Raw genomic sequence first — 17,928 nt, forward strand, 5'->3', positions numbered from 1 at the left:
GAGAATATGAGGCTTTCCTCAACCTCAGCCTGTAGGGCGTCTTTACCCTTGCGTTAGATGCTTATCCAAAGCTTGCACAAAAAGTCAGTTTAGTCTTCTTCCGAATTATTTCTCACTTTTAAAAGGGAGTAACTATTGAAAGCAGTGCAGGAATTATTTGACACTTTGCAGATTAACCTGCCGAATTAAAACCCCATTCTTTTCTTAGGAATTACTCAGCTCGATGTCAAAGCACGTAAAGCAGAACTGATTTTGGCAGCACATGTCGCGAGTCATTCATCGATTATGACTATTGACCACCTATCCACCATTATCAAGACTGCTTTTCCTGGACCAGTTTCCAAGGCAATGAAATTGAAGAGAACAAAATGTTCAGCCCTTATCAAGAATATTCTTGGACCAGAAAGTCTCCAAGAGATTGTTGCTGATGTTGGTGACAGCAGATATTCCCTTATTCTGGACGAATCGACCGACGTTGCCACCATGAAATTCATGTGTATTTGTGTGAGATACTATAGCCCCAAGATGAAGGAAGTTCTTTGTGCTACTTTGGGCATGGTTGAAGTACCTTTGACCACTTCTGTGATTTTACATCAAGAACTGAAAGACTTCTTAGCTTTATGTGGAATTCCCCTAAAAAATTTGATAGGTATTGGGACAGATGGAGCAAACAACATGTGTGGTGGGAACCATTCACTGTTCACGTTATTACGAGATGACGGGTTGCCTCAACTCCAACTCTTCAAATGTGTATGTCACTCCCTACATTTGTGTGCTTCCGAGGCTGTTGGAGAGCTTCCAAGCAATTTGGAGTTCATGCTCTCAGAGACTTACAAGTGGTTTAACATTAGTCCTTTACGAAGAGAGGCATATCAGCAAGTGTTCCAGCTCATAAACGATGGGAATACCCCGTTGAAAATGATTGTTCCTTCTAATACCCGTTGGCTGTCTCGATATAGAGCAGTCGTTTGCATACTCGAGCAGTATTCTGAGCTGTCAGCGCACTTTTGATTAGCGAAGGAAAAGGAACGTTGCTACACTGCCCGAATGCTCCATGATATGTACCTCAATGAACGAAATAAGGCATATATTGTTTTCTTGAAGCCATTATTGGCTGAATTTCAGAGAATTAACCTCCTTTTCCAACACACTAACGCAGATCACTTTCGTTTATTTCAAGAGCTAAAAGAGTTTGTATCAAGTCTTCTGCAGAGAATATTGCACACGTCTGCAGTGTCATTAACAGTGAATATGGACTTCGAAATTTATTACCTTCCTACAGCCCAGGTTGACTACGGATACGAGTTCAATTTGGAGCTTGAAAGATCTAAGCTGACCAGTCATAAAAAAGAAGAAGTAAAGCTGCGTTGCCTCAAATTTCTCAAGACAGCAGCTAGAGCAGTTTTAAAGCGCTTGCCCCCAGCTCTTGATTCTCTGCTGAAACTGAAAGTGCTTTCTCCGACCATTTGTTTGTCGCAGTTGCGTCCTCGATTTAGTGATTTGCCTTTGGATGTTATTCCAGTGCTGAATATTAGTGAGTTAGAGAGTCAGTGGAGAAGACTCTTGGTAGTTGACTGGGCATCAGCTTGTGGCGGAGAAATTCCAAGTGACTCTTGTGAATTCTGGGTCAAGGTCCTGCACCATCTTGATCCAGCTGGTGTTCCTCCATGTCGCGACTTAGCGAGGTGGGCATTGACCCTCCTTAGCTTGCCAATAAGCAATGCTGTAGTTGAGAGGTCATTTTCTATGATGAATATTGTGAAGAACAAACTTCGGAATCGAATGTTGTTGCCTATGCTGAACTCAATAGTAGTCTTTCGGCTGTGGTTGTCAGTGTGTGGTATTTGCTGTTCCCAGTTTGAGCCTACTAAAAAAATGTTGCAGTTCAACAGTGAAATCTATAGGCTTGGGGGTTCCACTGCAACCACAGATATGAATTTAACAATGATCTTGATGACATACTGGTTTTACTATAGAATTGCAGAACTGGCTCTTTATTCGCTTTCTTTTCATCTGATGCTGTTTTTCTCTTGGTGTTATTTTCTAACTTCTTGAGTTGTAGATATACACTTAAAAAAAATGGATTTCCAACAAGAAAATACGTTGAACTTTCAATTGCTTAAAAAAAAAATTATAACTGAATTTTCAGCAAAGGTGTAAAATCGAAAAAGTGAATATGATCTTCAACGATTTGTTTAACTTTCCAACAAAAAACGTTTAAAGTCAAGCGACAAGTTTGATATTTCATGTTCTCTTGACTTTCCAATACCCAATTTTTCAAAGTCCAACCAATTAGTTTGGAATTCCAATGAAAGAATTTTATATTTTACACTCTGCTGACTTTCCAAAAAAAAAAATTGAAAATCCAACGAAAAAGCTTAATATTCTACGTTTTCCTGTTTATTCTAGCAAATAATGTTGAAAATAAGATACGAAATTATTTTTTAATAAGAGTTTTTTTTTCAATTTGCACCTCAAGGTACGAATAGGAATTGAATAAGAAACCATCGGTTTAAAAAAAAGAAAAACGAATGTTGGAATTCTTCAGATTCTGTGAAATTAATATAAAAATGAGCCCCTTCAGTGGAGCCAAAACTAGGAATCTTCGGGTTGAAGCCTGATTGGTAAAAGAAATCGATTGATAAGCTGCATTTAAAAACCAAAATGCTGTATTACAAGATAATCAGCCTTTGATATGCATATTTTCCTAAGGTGATGACGCTGAAATTTTAGCTTGCAGTTAGCTTTTTTAAATCAAAAGTTCCTCGTGTTCGTTCAATATATTGGTATTTCAGCTGTTGTAGCATTTTTTTTTGTCAAAAGCTGTACATAGTATCTCATTTCTCAAAAATTATTTTTAATTTTTCTTACTTGAGGTACTAAGAAAATGTACCAAAAGTATTGAGAGTTTTCAATCATTGCGTTTATTCTCTTGAAGCTTTTTTCCCTTGTATTATAAAATTTCAAGCTTCAATTATTTTCTTTTTTGCATTTTACCATTCTATCCAAAGAAGTAATTCAGCCTGTGTATTTCTTGTCGTAATAGTTTGGCCAAAATTCTGTTTTGTTCACAAAAATTATTTTGCTTATTGAAGAGATCTCATTGTGTTTTCTGTTACTTGTGAATTTTTTTTGTTGTATTACAAAGTCAATACATTAAGAAATAGCTGAGAACCGCGTCCATTAAAACTAGGTGACAAGAAAAAAAAAAGTTTTCAGTTAAAAGTCTTAACATCCGAAATAATCATAAAAGTTCAAAATATATAGCTGCCACGTAGCTGAAGGTAATTTTTAGATTAAATAATCTTGCTTCAAAATAGGTTTCTAAAGAGATAAACATAAAGAAAACATAATATTTAGTGACAAATTAAAAATATCACTTATTAGGGCAGTAGGGCATGGGGAAGTGGCTTTATTTGTATATGGCTATAGCTTTCGGAAGGGCATGGACATGCGGCAACTCTGTTGAAAGGTGTAAATTCGGAGGGAAAACTGAAACTGTAAGGAATAATAACATATTAGGATTCGCCTTGAGGACTCGGCTGGGAAATGACCCCTTTGTCTTTTTTATCTAGCTGCAGTCACAATTAAATGGTCCAACTTTGATCCTAGGTCTGAACACATAATCTTTGATTCCAAAAGTCTCGAGTTTGAAAATTCTATGGACGAATTCGTTTCCAAGTAAACAGTTTTACTTTCGCACCATAAGTTTGTCAATGCAAAAGCTCAGCGTCAGAAAAAAAAAACATGAGTTCAAAATATTTAGCTGCCATACAGCTTAAAAAAGAAACGAAAGATTAACTCGATATTAGGAGAGGCCAGAGCTATGGGCTGCCATACAGCTTAAGGTATTTCTTTTATATTTCAAACTTAAAAGCAGAAAAAAATGTCAAGTATTCCCGCCTGCCGGGTAGGTTTATTCTTCTTCCCTGCAAATGTTGAGGGGAGAACAACAAAATTGAGACTCTTCCAGAAGTTTAAAGAAAAAATGATGAGAATAGCTTTGGACTGAAAATTCAGTATTAATCCTGCATCTAGATATAGCATTCTTCGTGAAACAAGCTTTCGTACGCACTCACTATAAAGTGGAATCTCAAAAGTGGATTATTTCGGTAAAATTTTCCGGGGCTTGTTTCGGGCTTGTTTTGAAATTTTTTGGGGCTTGTTCGGGCTTGTTTTGAAAACCCCTGGGCGTTTTTCTGCGTTGACAATCTGGCAACAGTGGTTATATAATACTTTGTAACATTAATAAATAATATTTATTATGTTACATTGCCTTATGTAACATTAATTTATCATTACGCAATATATTTATAGATATCTTAATTTTCATCAAAGGTGGGAAATTTTCAAAGGTGCCATTTGGCTTGGAAAATTCTAGTTTAGCTACTTGTTGCTACCCTATTTTGGAAAGGGAATAGGCTAGTTTAGAAAAATGGGTAATTATTTGGTTTCGTCACAAGCTGTCCAAACCGGAAAGTATGCGGTAAAGCAGCCTAGTTTTCATATTATAGCACTCATAAATGCTAATTTTAGAACCATATCCATTTCTTGTTGACCCTTCTCCTCCTTGGGGCAAACTAAAAATGTGTTAAGTGGGCTTGCTTACAGGTAACATTACCTATAGGGCAAATCATATTATCCCATAAGCACCATGGGCAGCAGGGCAGTCTGCATTCTACATTTATTTTAGTAATGAATGTGTGAGAGTTTTAATTATCTTTCAACTTCCTACCATACAGAAATTACCAGTGATAACTGGAATTAGTAATTGAACCATTTCAACCACGTTGGTTACTTAAAATATATTTTTACTCAAATTGTCTAACTCTAACTTTTCACTTGGCTTCAAAACCCTGCCCACTTTATGCACTTTTAGTTTGTCCCATGGAGGAGGAGGGTCAACCAGAAATGAATTTACTTCTAGAATTAGCATTTCTAAGTGTTGTAGTATAGAAACTATGCTGCTTTGCAACATAGTTTCCACTTTTGACAGCTTGTGACAAAACCAAACAATTACTGACAAATTAAACTCTTGGGGATGAGTCTACAGACTGAAGTATATTGTGGAAAGTTATTTTTCTGTTGAAATTGACTGAAAATCAACCAAATATGTAAGAATGGTCCTACTGTAACTTAAACATTATAGCCTAATCAGTAAAATTAATTTTTTTTGTAGTCAACCTAAAGAGAAAACAATATTAACCTAAAAATTCAAACTTTGCCTATCATGTTGTTTTCCTATTTTTATCCACTTCCTGAATCATTTCAAGTGCTATTTCATCTAGGCCTACTTTTCATTGTAATTTACTCAGGTGAAGCAGAATTTCATCTAGTTAAAACTACAGAAACCTGTTTAACCAAAGGGTAAAGGTATAGAGTAGCAGGTCTCCAGTAGAATACATACTGAAACAACAAGAGGCATTTTCAGGTTGTTAATTTTGTGGTATTTTTATGGTTAAAGTCTTGTTTATGACAATTCAAAAACACCATTCATGCTTCTGGCCCCACAAAAAGCTCTTAGCCTTAAAGTAGTTCTTCAATATAGAAAACTATACTACTAAATCAACATGTAAAAAATAAAATAAACACTCAAATAAAAAACTGTCACCCACCATTCAAAAACAGCCAAAACCAAGCCACAAGAAATGCTGTGCACAAGGAAAACACTACTCACTGTAAACATTTCCAACCCAGCCCAGAAACATCCATCCCATCTTGAAAAATAAATAATATCATGGAAAAATGACAGTGGTTGCCAAAAAGAAGGAAAAGACAAAACATGAAATGGCTCCAAATCACATAAAGTGTTGCAAGAAATTTGTTGAAACAGAAAAATGAATTGTTGCACAAGAAAAGGAGCAGTAGAATACCTTTCAAAGCACACAAACAGGTTTTGCTTTTATGCAGTTACTACAGCACCAACTTACCTTTAGAGGGACTGTCAAAACAGTTTACAAAGTAGACATCTAAAAAAACTCTAATAATGAAGCTTTAAAGAAGCTACTTGATGTTGAATGGAATGGTGCTCCCTTGAAGCACCAGTGGTATGCATTTGATGTTTGATCATCCACATCATCAACTTAGGAGCAATCCACAGTTCAAGATGGATCTTAATTTACTCTGAAATTCAAGTTAAAGTACTTAGGTCCCATTGAACTCATAGCCAAGTTCAATCCCATGATGAAAGAACACATCTCAAGAGTTCTAATGAATAAAAAATGAAGATATGTCTTATAGATTTGTTTCCAAGATGCATATATTGGAAAAGCCATCCAAAATGAGCTTTTTTCCTTAATGAGAAATAAAATACAAGAATACTTAAAATAAGCCTAAATAAGCAAAGTATTTTGTATTAGCTCTAGAATTCCCTCTAAACTTAGGTAGAAATGAATATATTTCTATAATCTTGCAATATGTCCATGAAAAAAGTGACACAACAGCAGAAATATGTGAAAGTTTTGTTGACTTTGATTGATGTATCAAGTCAACCAATAATAAATCAAATTGAGAGACATCAATTTAATGTTGTAAAAGGTGCAAAAGCGCACACAGATTATGTCCTTGAATTTACAAGAGTTAAACACTTGTAATTTTCACTTGAGATCAGCCCTGGCCTAATGATATTACCTTAAATTACAACTTGGAGCAATTGAAGGATTTTTCATCCTGTAGCATTGCTCAGCATTTCTTCAAAAATTGCCATGTGGGTTGATTTAGAATTGTTTTGAATATTAAGTTAGTTTTATTGACTAGGTTTTATACTCTGGTCTGGGACTCCAAGGTGTCCCATTCCAGCCTCCATTCCTCATTGCTCCACTCCTTGTCAAGTGAGACTTAGAATTCTTTGACGGTCTTACTGGATACAGTATGATTGCTAGGGGAGTTCCACTGGTCTACTACCTGGTTGGTTAGAAGTGATGGCGTTCCCTCCTCTGAGCATTGACCTTTATGAGCTTCTTAGAATGACCCCTTGTCCACTGTGATGAATCAATGAAGAAGAGACCATGAATTGGATTGTTGTGAATCAATTTGTAAATGTTAAATCATGTCACCCCTTTCTCTTTGGTAAGTCATGCTGCATAAGTTCAGAGTTTGCAGTCTCATTGCATAAGAAAGATGTTGGCACCTGTCTGCTATCTTTGTTGCTCTCCTCTGTACTTTCTCTATCATGTCCTTGTCCACTTTGTAGAAGAGAGATACAATTGACATGCCAGTTTCTAGCCTTGGTCTGACAAGACTCTTGTATAGTTTGGTGATTGTTTGCAGAGATCTAGTTGTGAATATTCATTTAATTGTCCCTAAAGTGGAGTTTGCACTAGCTACAATCTTTTCAGTATGATTTCGAAACTTTAACTGGCAGTCAACTATGACACCCAAGTCTCTTTCCTCTGTAACTGCAACTAGGGGTTCTCTTTGACCAGTTGATGAAGTATAATATACAAAGAAACATCTTTTTTTTATTTCAAAAATAATTACTTTATTGTAAATAATTACTTTATTACCTTAAATTACAACTTGGAGCAATTGAAGGATTTTTCATCCTGTAGCATTGCTCAGCATTTCTTCAAAAATTGCCATGTGGATTGATTTAGAATTGTTTTGAATATTAAGTTAGTTTTATTGACTAGGTTTGATACTCTGGTCTGGGACTCCAGACCAGAGTCTTTACTACAACTTTACAGTCTTTCAACTTTACTACAGATTTTAGGAGGGTATTACACTTTTTACAAGAACAGGGAATAACATCATTATAATGAGGTTTCACTTGTACACCTTTCATTAAACTGCTTGATAACTTCCAAACTTTGTCAATTTCACAAAATAAGGATAAATTTTAAATTAGATTACTAAAAATTAACACCATGTTGAGACTTTCTTTCAGCTAGTTGGTTGCCCTGGCCTGCCCCCTCTCTGTATAGCATAAATCCTAGCTCCGCTAATGGAGGCCACTTGTCTGAGTGTCTGATTTCTCTTTGTATGTTTCTGATTGATTGATGATTTTTAAATAATGAATTAATTGACTAATGTTAGTTACTGCATGGAAGCAGCAAGGTTAACTGACTTCTCTTACTTCAAAGTTGCAAGATACCAGTGTTGAGAACTTGTGTTATGTGTTATATATTGGTTAATAAATTTTTTGCTACTCATTCCAAAGTTTAAAAAAATAAATCACAAAACAGGGGAAATAAATTGAAATGCCTCTTTGATCAAGGGTCAGTCAAAATTGTCTAGTCTTCAGTTATGATATAGGAATATCTAAGAAGTAATAAGCAGTTCAGATTTAATTAAGTAAAATATTTGTTTTTAATTGAGTGAAAATATAGCTAGCATGAATAAATAAAAAAATCAAAAGAAATAAGTTTTTCAGAAAGAAGTAAATAGCCATATAAAATCTATGACAAGTGGGAATAAAGTATATAATAATTTAAATTCAAAATGAAGAAAATCTACTGCCAAGGAATAAGTAAAATCCAAAAAAAAATTAAAATGAATAATCAAGTAAAACATAAATCCACTGGAAATACCACAAACAAGAGTACTGAAAACAACAGATTTTAAACTGTTTATTGTTTGTAATTCTAAAACTAAAAAAATAATAACGATCTCAGACTTCCATATAATTATATATTAACAATAAGTTGACTATCATAGTTTTTTCTAGTAATATTGAGTATTATGGTAATTTTCTTCTGACGTTTTGACTAATGAAACCATACTATTCATATATATTTGTATGGGAAGGTTTAAGGGAAATGAGAATATTCTGTGAAGTGTGCTTGAGAAGGAACCTTGGAATAAATTGGGATGGAGTAGGAGCGTGTATAGCTGTGTTGGCCTTTGGTGACTAAATGCTGCAGTGGGTTTTTGTTGCAGTAGTAGCTCATAATCTACATCGCTTAAATAAAACGCGGACCACACTTAAGCCGTTTAGAGGGTTTGAGTGTGAGGGGGGGGGGGGAAGGGTAAAATTATTCTTGTCTGTAAACCCTTATTAAATCAGGTTTTGGGGTTTAGGAGGGGATATGCACTACTCTTGTTTATGGCAATTTCTGTTTGTTCTAAGTTTGGCTTGATTATTCGTTGTTTTTATTTGTTTTGTTGGTCCCTTTTCATTGATAGTAATTTCTGTTTGTTTTATCATTGAATTATTGTAAGTTTTATTCCTGCTCGTTTTAGGTTTTAATATGGCCTTTTACTCGTCTTCAAAAAACTAATTATTTTGAAAAGCGTTTTTTAAATTGACCCCAGTAAATAAATACTTTCCACAAGAAAAGAGAGTTCTTAATTGTTATAACGCAGTCAAATAAGGTGATGGACTACTGGTCCTAATAATCCTCTAAGACAAATTTTGAATGGAATATAACTATTAGTAAGAATAATCATAATAGTTACCAGAATAAATATTTTTTCTGAATGAAATCCAAACTGCTGTTAATAAACAGAAATTAAGTAATACTTTCTGAGTAACCCTGAATCAAAGAACCATTTCAATCAATTTCACCTATTTTGATTTGTTTTTTTTTTTAAATTTAAATATTGGTTGTATGGGATTTGTTGACCAGTAAAATGGTTAATATTTAATTCTTCACCTCCAGTATCTTGTAGTTTTGAGCTCGGAGACGTCATTTAACATTGTTGCTTCTATGTATTGGTCTATACATTGTTTCATAAAATTGGTCTTTACTTAAATATTGAAAAGTATGAATTTCTTGTAGTTAAATTTTATATTGTGTCAGATGTCCTCGAGTATGGTGTATATCCTACTTCCTAAATAGGGATATTTGTATTTGATTCCATGCCTGCTCTCCATGTTCATGCTGTTTGGATTATAAGCTGATGCTTGTTTACTCTAAGATTAGTGACTACTTTGGTTGCTTTCTGTTCAATTGCAGAAAAACTTTCAAATATAAAACAATTTACCAATTTGTTTCAGGTGTAAATAGCAATAAAATGGCTCCACCCACCAAGAAAACTAAGGTTGATGACTCACAAGCTGCAAAAAGCTCTTCTCTACCAAATAGTTTAGATGACCTTATTGAAGAGATTGGCAAACAACGAAAAAAACTGGGCAATGTTCTAGAGTCAAAATTCAACAAGAAGAGATGCAGGATGCTTTCTAAGGAAAGTGATATTGCTGCAAATGCAAAAGGAATTTTATATTGGATGTCGAGGGACCAAAGAGTTCAAGGTATGACCATAAAAATTTTTTCGTTGTAATCGAAACAAAAGAAGAAAAGAAACAAAATCATAGGTAAACAAACTCGAAATTTCGGGATAAGTCCAACGATTTATATAGGTGTGGGTAATTGCATCTCCTTGAACTAAAAGAGTGTTCTTATCCCTAATTTCCCAAATTTTCTGGGCAAGGGGATGTATTCATGGAACAGAGATTTTAAGGAGATGGAATGAAATGTTTTTCTGAGGAGTAGGTGGGGGATCGAAACTTGGAAAAGAAAAACAATTTTAGGGGAAATCTGTACATGGACTCCTCCCTATTTGAAGGAATTTCAGTTTTACCAATTTTTGGGATTGCCATCTTTTACGGCAGGTGCGTCACTAGAGCTGGTAAGAAATTCCAAGCGTCAAAACATCCCAACCTAGATGCAGGTATATCCAGCACCCTCCAATCATAACTATAAAGCTTATTTAGACCTGAATTTTCTAAAATCAATGGTGCTGGAGCCTGTAACAGAGTGTGAAATCTGAATGATTTCCTCTACACAACACTTACTCATCTGGCCCAGATCAAATTGCAACAAATTTATCAAGTTTATTTTACCAGCAACTCTTTCACCCGTGAATAAACTCGTTCAAGCTTCTTTCAATCTTGGTATTTTCCAAAAGTGCCTAAAAGTGGTTATTCTTGAACCGATTATAGAGTCAGTTCGAGAAGAAACTTCAATCTGCAGGCAATCTGTCTACTGCCATTCTTTGACAGGAGAGAATTTTGAAAAAGCTGTGCTATCAAGAATCACAAGTTTGCATGTTTGCAAATTGTTGGTCCAAGTCAACGGTCCAGGTCCAAGTCAACCAGGCAAGCATAGACAAGTTGAGAATAGCCCACAACACTTAATAACAGCACACATAGTGAAAGTGGCAAACATTGCTGAAGGGCATTTCTTATAAGCAAACTGGTTATTGTTTCTATATCAAGAAGATCTCAGATGAAGTAGCTACTGTTGCTGTAGCACTTTTAGCATAGTTAAAGTCAAAGCTATAGGGCGAAGAACGTCTCTGTTACTGGAATAATATAGGTGATCAAAGGATCATATGGTTATTAAAGCATAAGGAAGTATTTTATGTTTAACAAACACAGAAAAGATTATTAAATATAAAGGAGAAACCGCCTAAGTACAGTTTTGTGAGTTGTTTGAACTAATATATTTGAAATCATCAGTTTACTTTGGCTTTAGTTTGTGAGCTGCTTTTAGAGCATCTGAAATAAACAACTAAACGCAATCAGATCACCTTGCCCAAATATCAGCAGCTAAACAAACTGAATCATCAGCCAAATTGAAGATACTTTCAAAATGATCACGTCAGAATAGACAAGATGCTAAGGCTGTCAAATTGGCTTCTGCCGCTGTGGGAAGAGATCTCGAATATGGGATTAAGCAGACATATATCAGCAAACCACATCAAAATTTTACTTGGGAAGTCTATGGCTAGTTGATTAGTGTGTCTCATTTATTCCTGAAACCCCGCATAACTAAATGCAGAACGAAATACGACTCGCAAAGGTCAACGAGTAAGATCTAATAAAACCATAATCGACGAGTAAAATAACCATCACTACATCTCTCGCAAATCTATATACAAAACTAATAATGAGCAGTTCCATAGAGTAACTTTAAATAAAGTGACTGTCCCAAATTCGGTATAATAAACTTATTTTTAGAGCAGCATGGCTGAATAGAAGAAATACTTGAAAGTGCAGCAGAAATCATAACTGCTACTAACAGTATTATATAACTCAAGAACTGTCTTTCTGTGAGATTACCATTGACACATACTATCACCTTTATTGATATTATTTTTATGTACCAGATTATTAAGACAGGTTAACATTACTGCATTTTAATAAGACACCTGTGGGGGCAAAAAATTGGTCTGTGGAAGTGATTCCTGAGTAACTCTGTCCTGAGTAGCCTCAGGACAGAGTTATTCCATTTTACTTTTTGTATTTTGAAATAAATGGCTCCTGTGGAATGGATTTTTCTTTTGAAAAAGGAAAAAAATGTTGGCAAAAAATGCCACTTTATTCATTCGAATTACTCTATTATATGATTTGCTGAAGTGTAAAACAATATAAAATCATACTAATGTCACAAGGCAATGAATTGATTGTCATGTGGGGCCAGTGCAACCCATTTTTTCGCATTTAATTTTAAGAGTGGAGGAGAAAACGAAATGTAAGAACCAATAATGTCATATGACGTGTTTATTCAGCAAAGGAACAAGTATGCTGCGTCAAATCAGAGACCATTGCTTACTTAAGATACTTGTCTCTATCTTACAATAGTAATGCGATTAACAGGTGACTCTGAAAGCTGGTAATCATTCTGAAGTCCAATTAAAGTATAAAAGAAAGTCTCACACTGTAGCTCTTCTTTTCATATTAATTCTATTTTACTTGAAGATAGGGAATGTTTTAAAGGAATGTAACTTGGGAGGTCTACTTTTCTGTCAGAGTTTAGATTTTGTGCAAGCCTAGGTTATGAACGGCTTCTTCGGTACTTTTGCTGCAACGCCTTCATTTTGATATTTTGCGTTCTATTTTCTACATCTGTTTTTACTGTGGCAAGAAAATCCAATCTAAATTGTTTGCGCAGAATTATTTGCTAAGTATTTCAGTAAAATTGGTGAAGAATTGGTTAGAGATCTTCTGGATGAGTCATCAGATTATACACGATTTTTGCCCCAAAACGAAGATAAATCATTGTATATGCTACCAGTATCATTTGATGAATACCAAAAAGCTATTAGTGATTTAAAGAGAGGAAATTCGGCTTCAGTAGATGATATATCGACAAATCTTTTAAAGAAAATATCAGGAGTAATATATGAACCTCTTGCACATGTTATAAATACGAGCATAAAAAATGGTGTCTTCCCTGATCTTCTGAAAAAGGCTAATATAATCCCTATATTCAAAAAAGGTGAGGCTCAAGATCCCAATAATTACCGTCCTCTTGTACTCCTTTCCCCACTGGCTAAAGTTTTTGAAAAAATAATGAAGTATAGACTTACATCATTTCTGGAAAAGATAAATTTTTCTTCGAAGTTCCAGTTTGGTTTTTTAAAAGATAGATCGACAGAAGATGCCGTCGCCGCAGCACATATTTTCATTAATGATGCTTTAGATGATGATTGTTTAGCAGCCACATTGTTTTTGGTATTAAGAAAGCTTTCGACACTTTAAATCACGAAATTCTATTTAAAAAACTTGAAAATACAGGAATAAGAGGAGTACCTTTAAAATTAATCAAATCATATTTGCACAATCGAAGGTTTGTGGTATATATTGATGGTGAATATTCGTCTGAGACATCGAATAATAATATCGGTGTACCGCAAGGTTCAATTTTAGGACCACTGTTATTTTTAATATATACAAATGATCTTCCTAAATCTACTCCTGAAAATGCATTAACAATTATGTTTGCAGATGATACTGCAGCAAGTTTAAAAGGACCAACATTAGATGCACTGAAAGAAAAACTGATTGAAGTTGCAAAATCCATCACAATTTGGTTCCAAATTAATAAACTTGTCCCTAATTTTGTTAAAACAGAATTATTATTTATGGAAGATCAAATCAAAAGTTGAAAAATATTTCTCTGGATAAAATTACCATTGATACTATTCATGAAATCAAAAGAGTATACACAGCAAAATATTTAGGTATCGTTTTTGACCCTACCATGAATTTTAAAAGACATATTTCGTTGTTGAGACTAAAATTATCAAGAAATATAGGTTTGCTCCACCGACTAAAATTTTTATTCTCATATAAGGTTCTAAGAATCCTATATTTTTGCCTAATTGATGCACACATCCAGTATTGCTCAGCTATATTTTTGCTGACTTTTAAATCACATATTAAACCACTACAAACCCTGCAAAACAAACCTATTCGAATTCTAGATAAGTTTTTACAACACCCGAGGAGTACAGATATCCACTCTGAAACACGTACTTCTTACCTGTTCCTAGACATAATGACTCTTACACAGAAATCTTATCGGCTATTATCTAGTTGGGTTTTTAAGATTCAACATGTACATAATTTCTTTCTTGACCAGAATTTACTGTCCAAACATCAAAATTCCCTGATAACTAGATGTGTTAACCCGTACAAACTACCTCTGGTGAAAAATGAAAGATCCCGTTTCAACCTCCGGTATATGATCCCATTAATAGCCAACAAATATTCATTAAATAAATTTGTTGAGTTACCAAAAGGATCGTTCAAGAGACGATTAAAAAGTTACATAATGGAATCTGCTTGCAAGAACGGTTGGTAAAAATTTCTATTTCATATTTTATTTTGGCCTCACTTCACTTACTCCACCTGAAATACTCTCATTAAAGATACTGTTTTTTTTTATTGATGAAATAGTGGTTCATTTTTTGTTTTCTGTATCAATGAGGATTGTTAAATTTTGTTTATATGTCTTGCCCAGTAGTCGAGCTTGTCTCTCCATTTGGGCAAGTTGAAGGTTTTGATGTATATGCATTTTTGAATAAATGAATCTGAATCTGAATCTAAACCATCTTGATTAAACTTGAATTAAATTCAAGGACTTTGTTAGCCATCAATAACAGCCACAGAATTTTTTTTTGGGGGGGGGACCATCAAGATTTAGAAAGTGAATGGTTGGGAGAGGGGTGCTTGCATTGGAAAAATGTTGTTCTCTTGGCTTGAAAAGCTAAATGTTTTCCTAAATACTACAAGATTTTCAATTTCTATCTATTTCTGTCTTTATGGCTGGGGTTAAAGCCTTTCCACCCTCCACTCTGGCCACCTCGTGAAGCCAGTGATGCTGTCCTTAAGCAATCTCATCCTTTTCCAACTACAAATAATAAATTCCTGTTTTTTTTTGTCGTTTTTGAAGTTGGCGCCAAAGCTGAAAGTGGTTTTCTTTTCTAACCATGTATTTATTTCTCTTTCCTAGTTTGGAAATATTAAAAGACTATCTATCGCATCTTTTCTGTTTACCTTCCGCCATTCAGTTTACTTAAGACACGGTACTTGTATCAACCTTTTGAAGTACCAATAGTCCTTCCTTGAAAAGGTTTTGTTTTCTTGAAAAAGGACTTAAAACGAGCTAGAAGGATTAAGGTCGATTTTGCTTTTGCAGTAGGCAAATCGTTTAAAGCTGTTTCGCTTCTTGAGCTAATCTTCAAGCATAAGGAGTTTTTATGTCTTCTATTCTCGTTGGACTAATGCCTCTCCACCAAACTTCAAATGTAAAGCACTGATGTGGTCAATACCACTGGATGATTAAGGTTTGTACTTATGCTTATTCACCAAAATGCTTTTCGTTTCGTCCTGATAAAAGTATGTTTTCTTTTCTTCTATGTCGTCTTGAAAGATCATATTTTACAACATTTTCTTATTTATAAATTTTTCAGATAATTGGGCTTTCCTTTTTGCTCAGCGATTGGCATTGAAACAGAAACTGCCATTACATGTTTGTTTTTGTTTGGTACCAACTTTCTTAGATGCAACAATTCGCCATTACATGTTTCTAATAAAAGGTGAGCTAAATTTTTAGTGTATTTTCAAGTTTATAGACTAGCCTTGGGAATTCTAGTCTCCTTAGCAAAGATTATTTACGAGAGTTTATTTTTTACCCCCTGATTGATTAAAAAAAGAAAGATCCCGTCTAAATCATCATAATTTTATGGATTAACAGACATCCTATTAAAGAAAAATCTATTGTTGTTTGAGTCGGAAAAACCAGGACATTTTCTAGGGGTGTAGGTTCGGAAGAGCCCCTGTATATGTCCCTATATATCATCACATGAAAATAAGCGAGGTAGAAAATTAACTAGTGTAGTCGTTTAGGATCTACTTAAATGCCATATATGTTAGGATATTTCAAGAGCAAATGCCCAGAAGTTTTAAACATATATCTAAAGGTGTTTAGACCCTAGTTTTCAAAATGTCCTATTAGTATGACCTGCCACTTCACAAGCTATTCGCAATGGATTATCTTAAACTGTTCACGAGATTCCAAGCCCCACTAAGTGTGGGACATACAATAAAAGTAAAACAATTTTATCTATTTAGCAGATTTTTATTTTCGTAGATTCCATGGGAAAGGAACAGACTTGAGGAGAAAAATATATCGTGGATATTTCACCTGAATAATAAACAAGACGATTTCTGCACAAATGAGGAAAAAGTACTTAAAAAAACTAGAACCTAGAAAAAGTACATACATACTCAAAAGAAAAAAGAATATATAAGGAAGATAGAAGCCTAATATCAAGATGGATGATAAAATCAGGGTAAATCTCACAAAGAGGCAACCCATTTATACATACAGCTCTTTTAATTTTTTTTATGGCACTTGCCCGTCGGCCAAGTGCCATATAGCGATCGCAATTTCTGTCCGACGGTCTGTCGGTCCCATTTTTGCTGGTTCGGGCACTTCCAGATAAGCTAGGACGATGAAAGGAAGCAGGCATATCAAGGATAGGACCAGAATAAATTAGAAATAGTTGCTTCCCCGATTCGACTATCTTTGGGGGGGGGATGGAGGGACAGTTAATTCAGAATTTTTTTTAAAAAATATTTAAGAAAATGTCTCCTTGCAAGCTTGCATAGCGCAGTGGGTGTGGCGTTGGTGTTAAACTGCGAAGGTCGTAGAGTTAAGTCCTAACGGAGACAATTTTTTAAAGTTTTTTTTCTTGCTCTGCCATTTTTAGTATTAATTTTCTGTTCAATTTCCAAACGTTTTTTAAAATGCCTGGCCTTGACTAGGACTTTTACCAAAAATATAAGATTGGATCATGTTTTATGGTGATTAAATCTGGAATTTGCTATAGTATGGGCCAGCAAGTGTAGGAGGAGCTAAATCAAGCGATGGATTTAAAGCGATAACAAATTATAGAAAAAGCTATTCGGCTTCAGAGGCAGAAATCCCGCGCAATGGTGCTTATGATAACCTCCTAAAGAAAATTATTACCACGATAACATTGCGAAATGTTGGCTCTTCCGATTTCGTCTTAAGTGCCATATGAGCTCTTGGCTCCTGTTTTTTTTTCCTCTCTATGTTCTGTTGAATTTCGTCACGACTGGTTAGTTCGGCTTTAGGTGTTTTAGTTTTCTTGTATGTGACATTTTGACATTACGGAATGAAAAGCAACAAAAGTGTTTTCGGTCTTTCAGGTGGGAGGGGGGAGGAAACAGTCGTCGTTGCCCGCTCCTGAGGTTAAACTTGCGTCGGAGCACTCTTCATGGAATAAAGGTTACTTTGTGCATTCAGCATTTAGAAGATAATAATTTCCATTTATACAACGGAAAATGTTATTTTCATCTGTTCTTAATCAAGATGCTCAGCTCATATATGATAATCCAGAGATCAAAATACTTTTAAACAGGAGTGTTTAAAGTTTTTTTTCATTTATTCTGTTGTTCTGACTTGGCTGTAAATAGAATTTGTCATTTCTGAAAGACTGGGGAAAAGAAAAAGGAGTAAATTAGGAAGAAATTCACTTTGGAAATATTGAGAATGAAGATTAACAATATATATTTTTACTTATTCTATGCTTCATTTTTACTAACAATTTATTTTATCAGATTTGCACATATACACTGAATTTTTAATATGTGTAAGCTAAACAAAATTTAGTTGCAACTACTTTAATTTTAGTTTATTATTTCTATATAATAAAACTGTAGCTAACTAG

The 17,928-nt window shown here is 34.5% G+C and overlaps 1 protein-coding gene across 3 annotated transcripts in view; it reads left to right on the top strand.

The window, feature by feature from the left end:
* LOC136035381 (deoxyribodipyrimidine photo-lyase-like) overlaps positions 1 to 17,928 on the top strand; it is a 48,650-nt gene that overhangs the window by 749 nt on the left and 29,973 nt on the right. Inside the window, exons 2-4 of one of the 3 annotated variants that reach the window (XM_065717149.1) lie at positions 4,225 to 4,338; positions 9,938 to 10,192; positions 15,643 to 15,768. In XM_065717149.1, coding sequence (XP_065573221.1) covers positions 9,955 to 10,192; positions 15,643 to 15,768 — 364 coding nt within the window. In that variant the 5' untranslated portion in view covers positions 4,225 to 4,338; positions 9,938 to 9,954. Of the gene's footprint in view, positions 1 to 4,224; positions 4,339 to 9,937; positions 10,193 to 15,642; positions 15,769 to 17,928 lie in introns of those variants that run through there. The other 2 variants (XM_065717150.1, XM_065717151.1) reach the window with 2 other exon arrangements.

This window comes from Artemia franciscana, chromosome 14, assembly GCF_032884065.1.
Source record: "Artemia franciscana chromosome 14, ASM3288406v1, whole genome shotgun sequence".
Taxonomy (NCBI): domain Eukaryota; kingdom Metazoa; phylum Arthropoda; class Branchiopoda; order Anostraca; family Artemiidae; genus Artemia; species Artemia franciscana.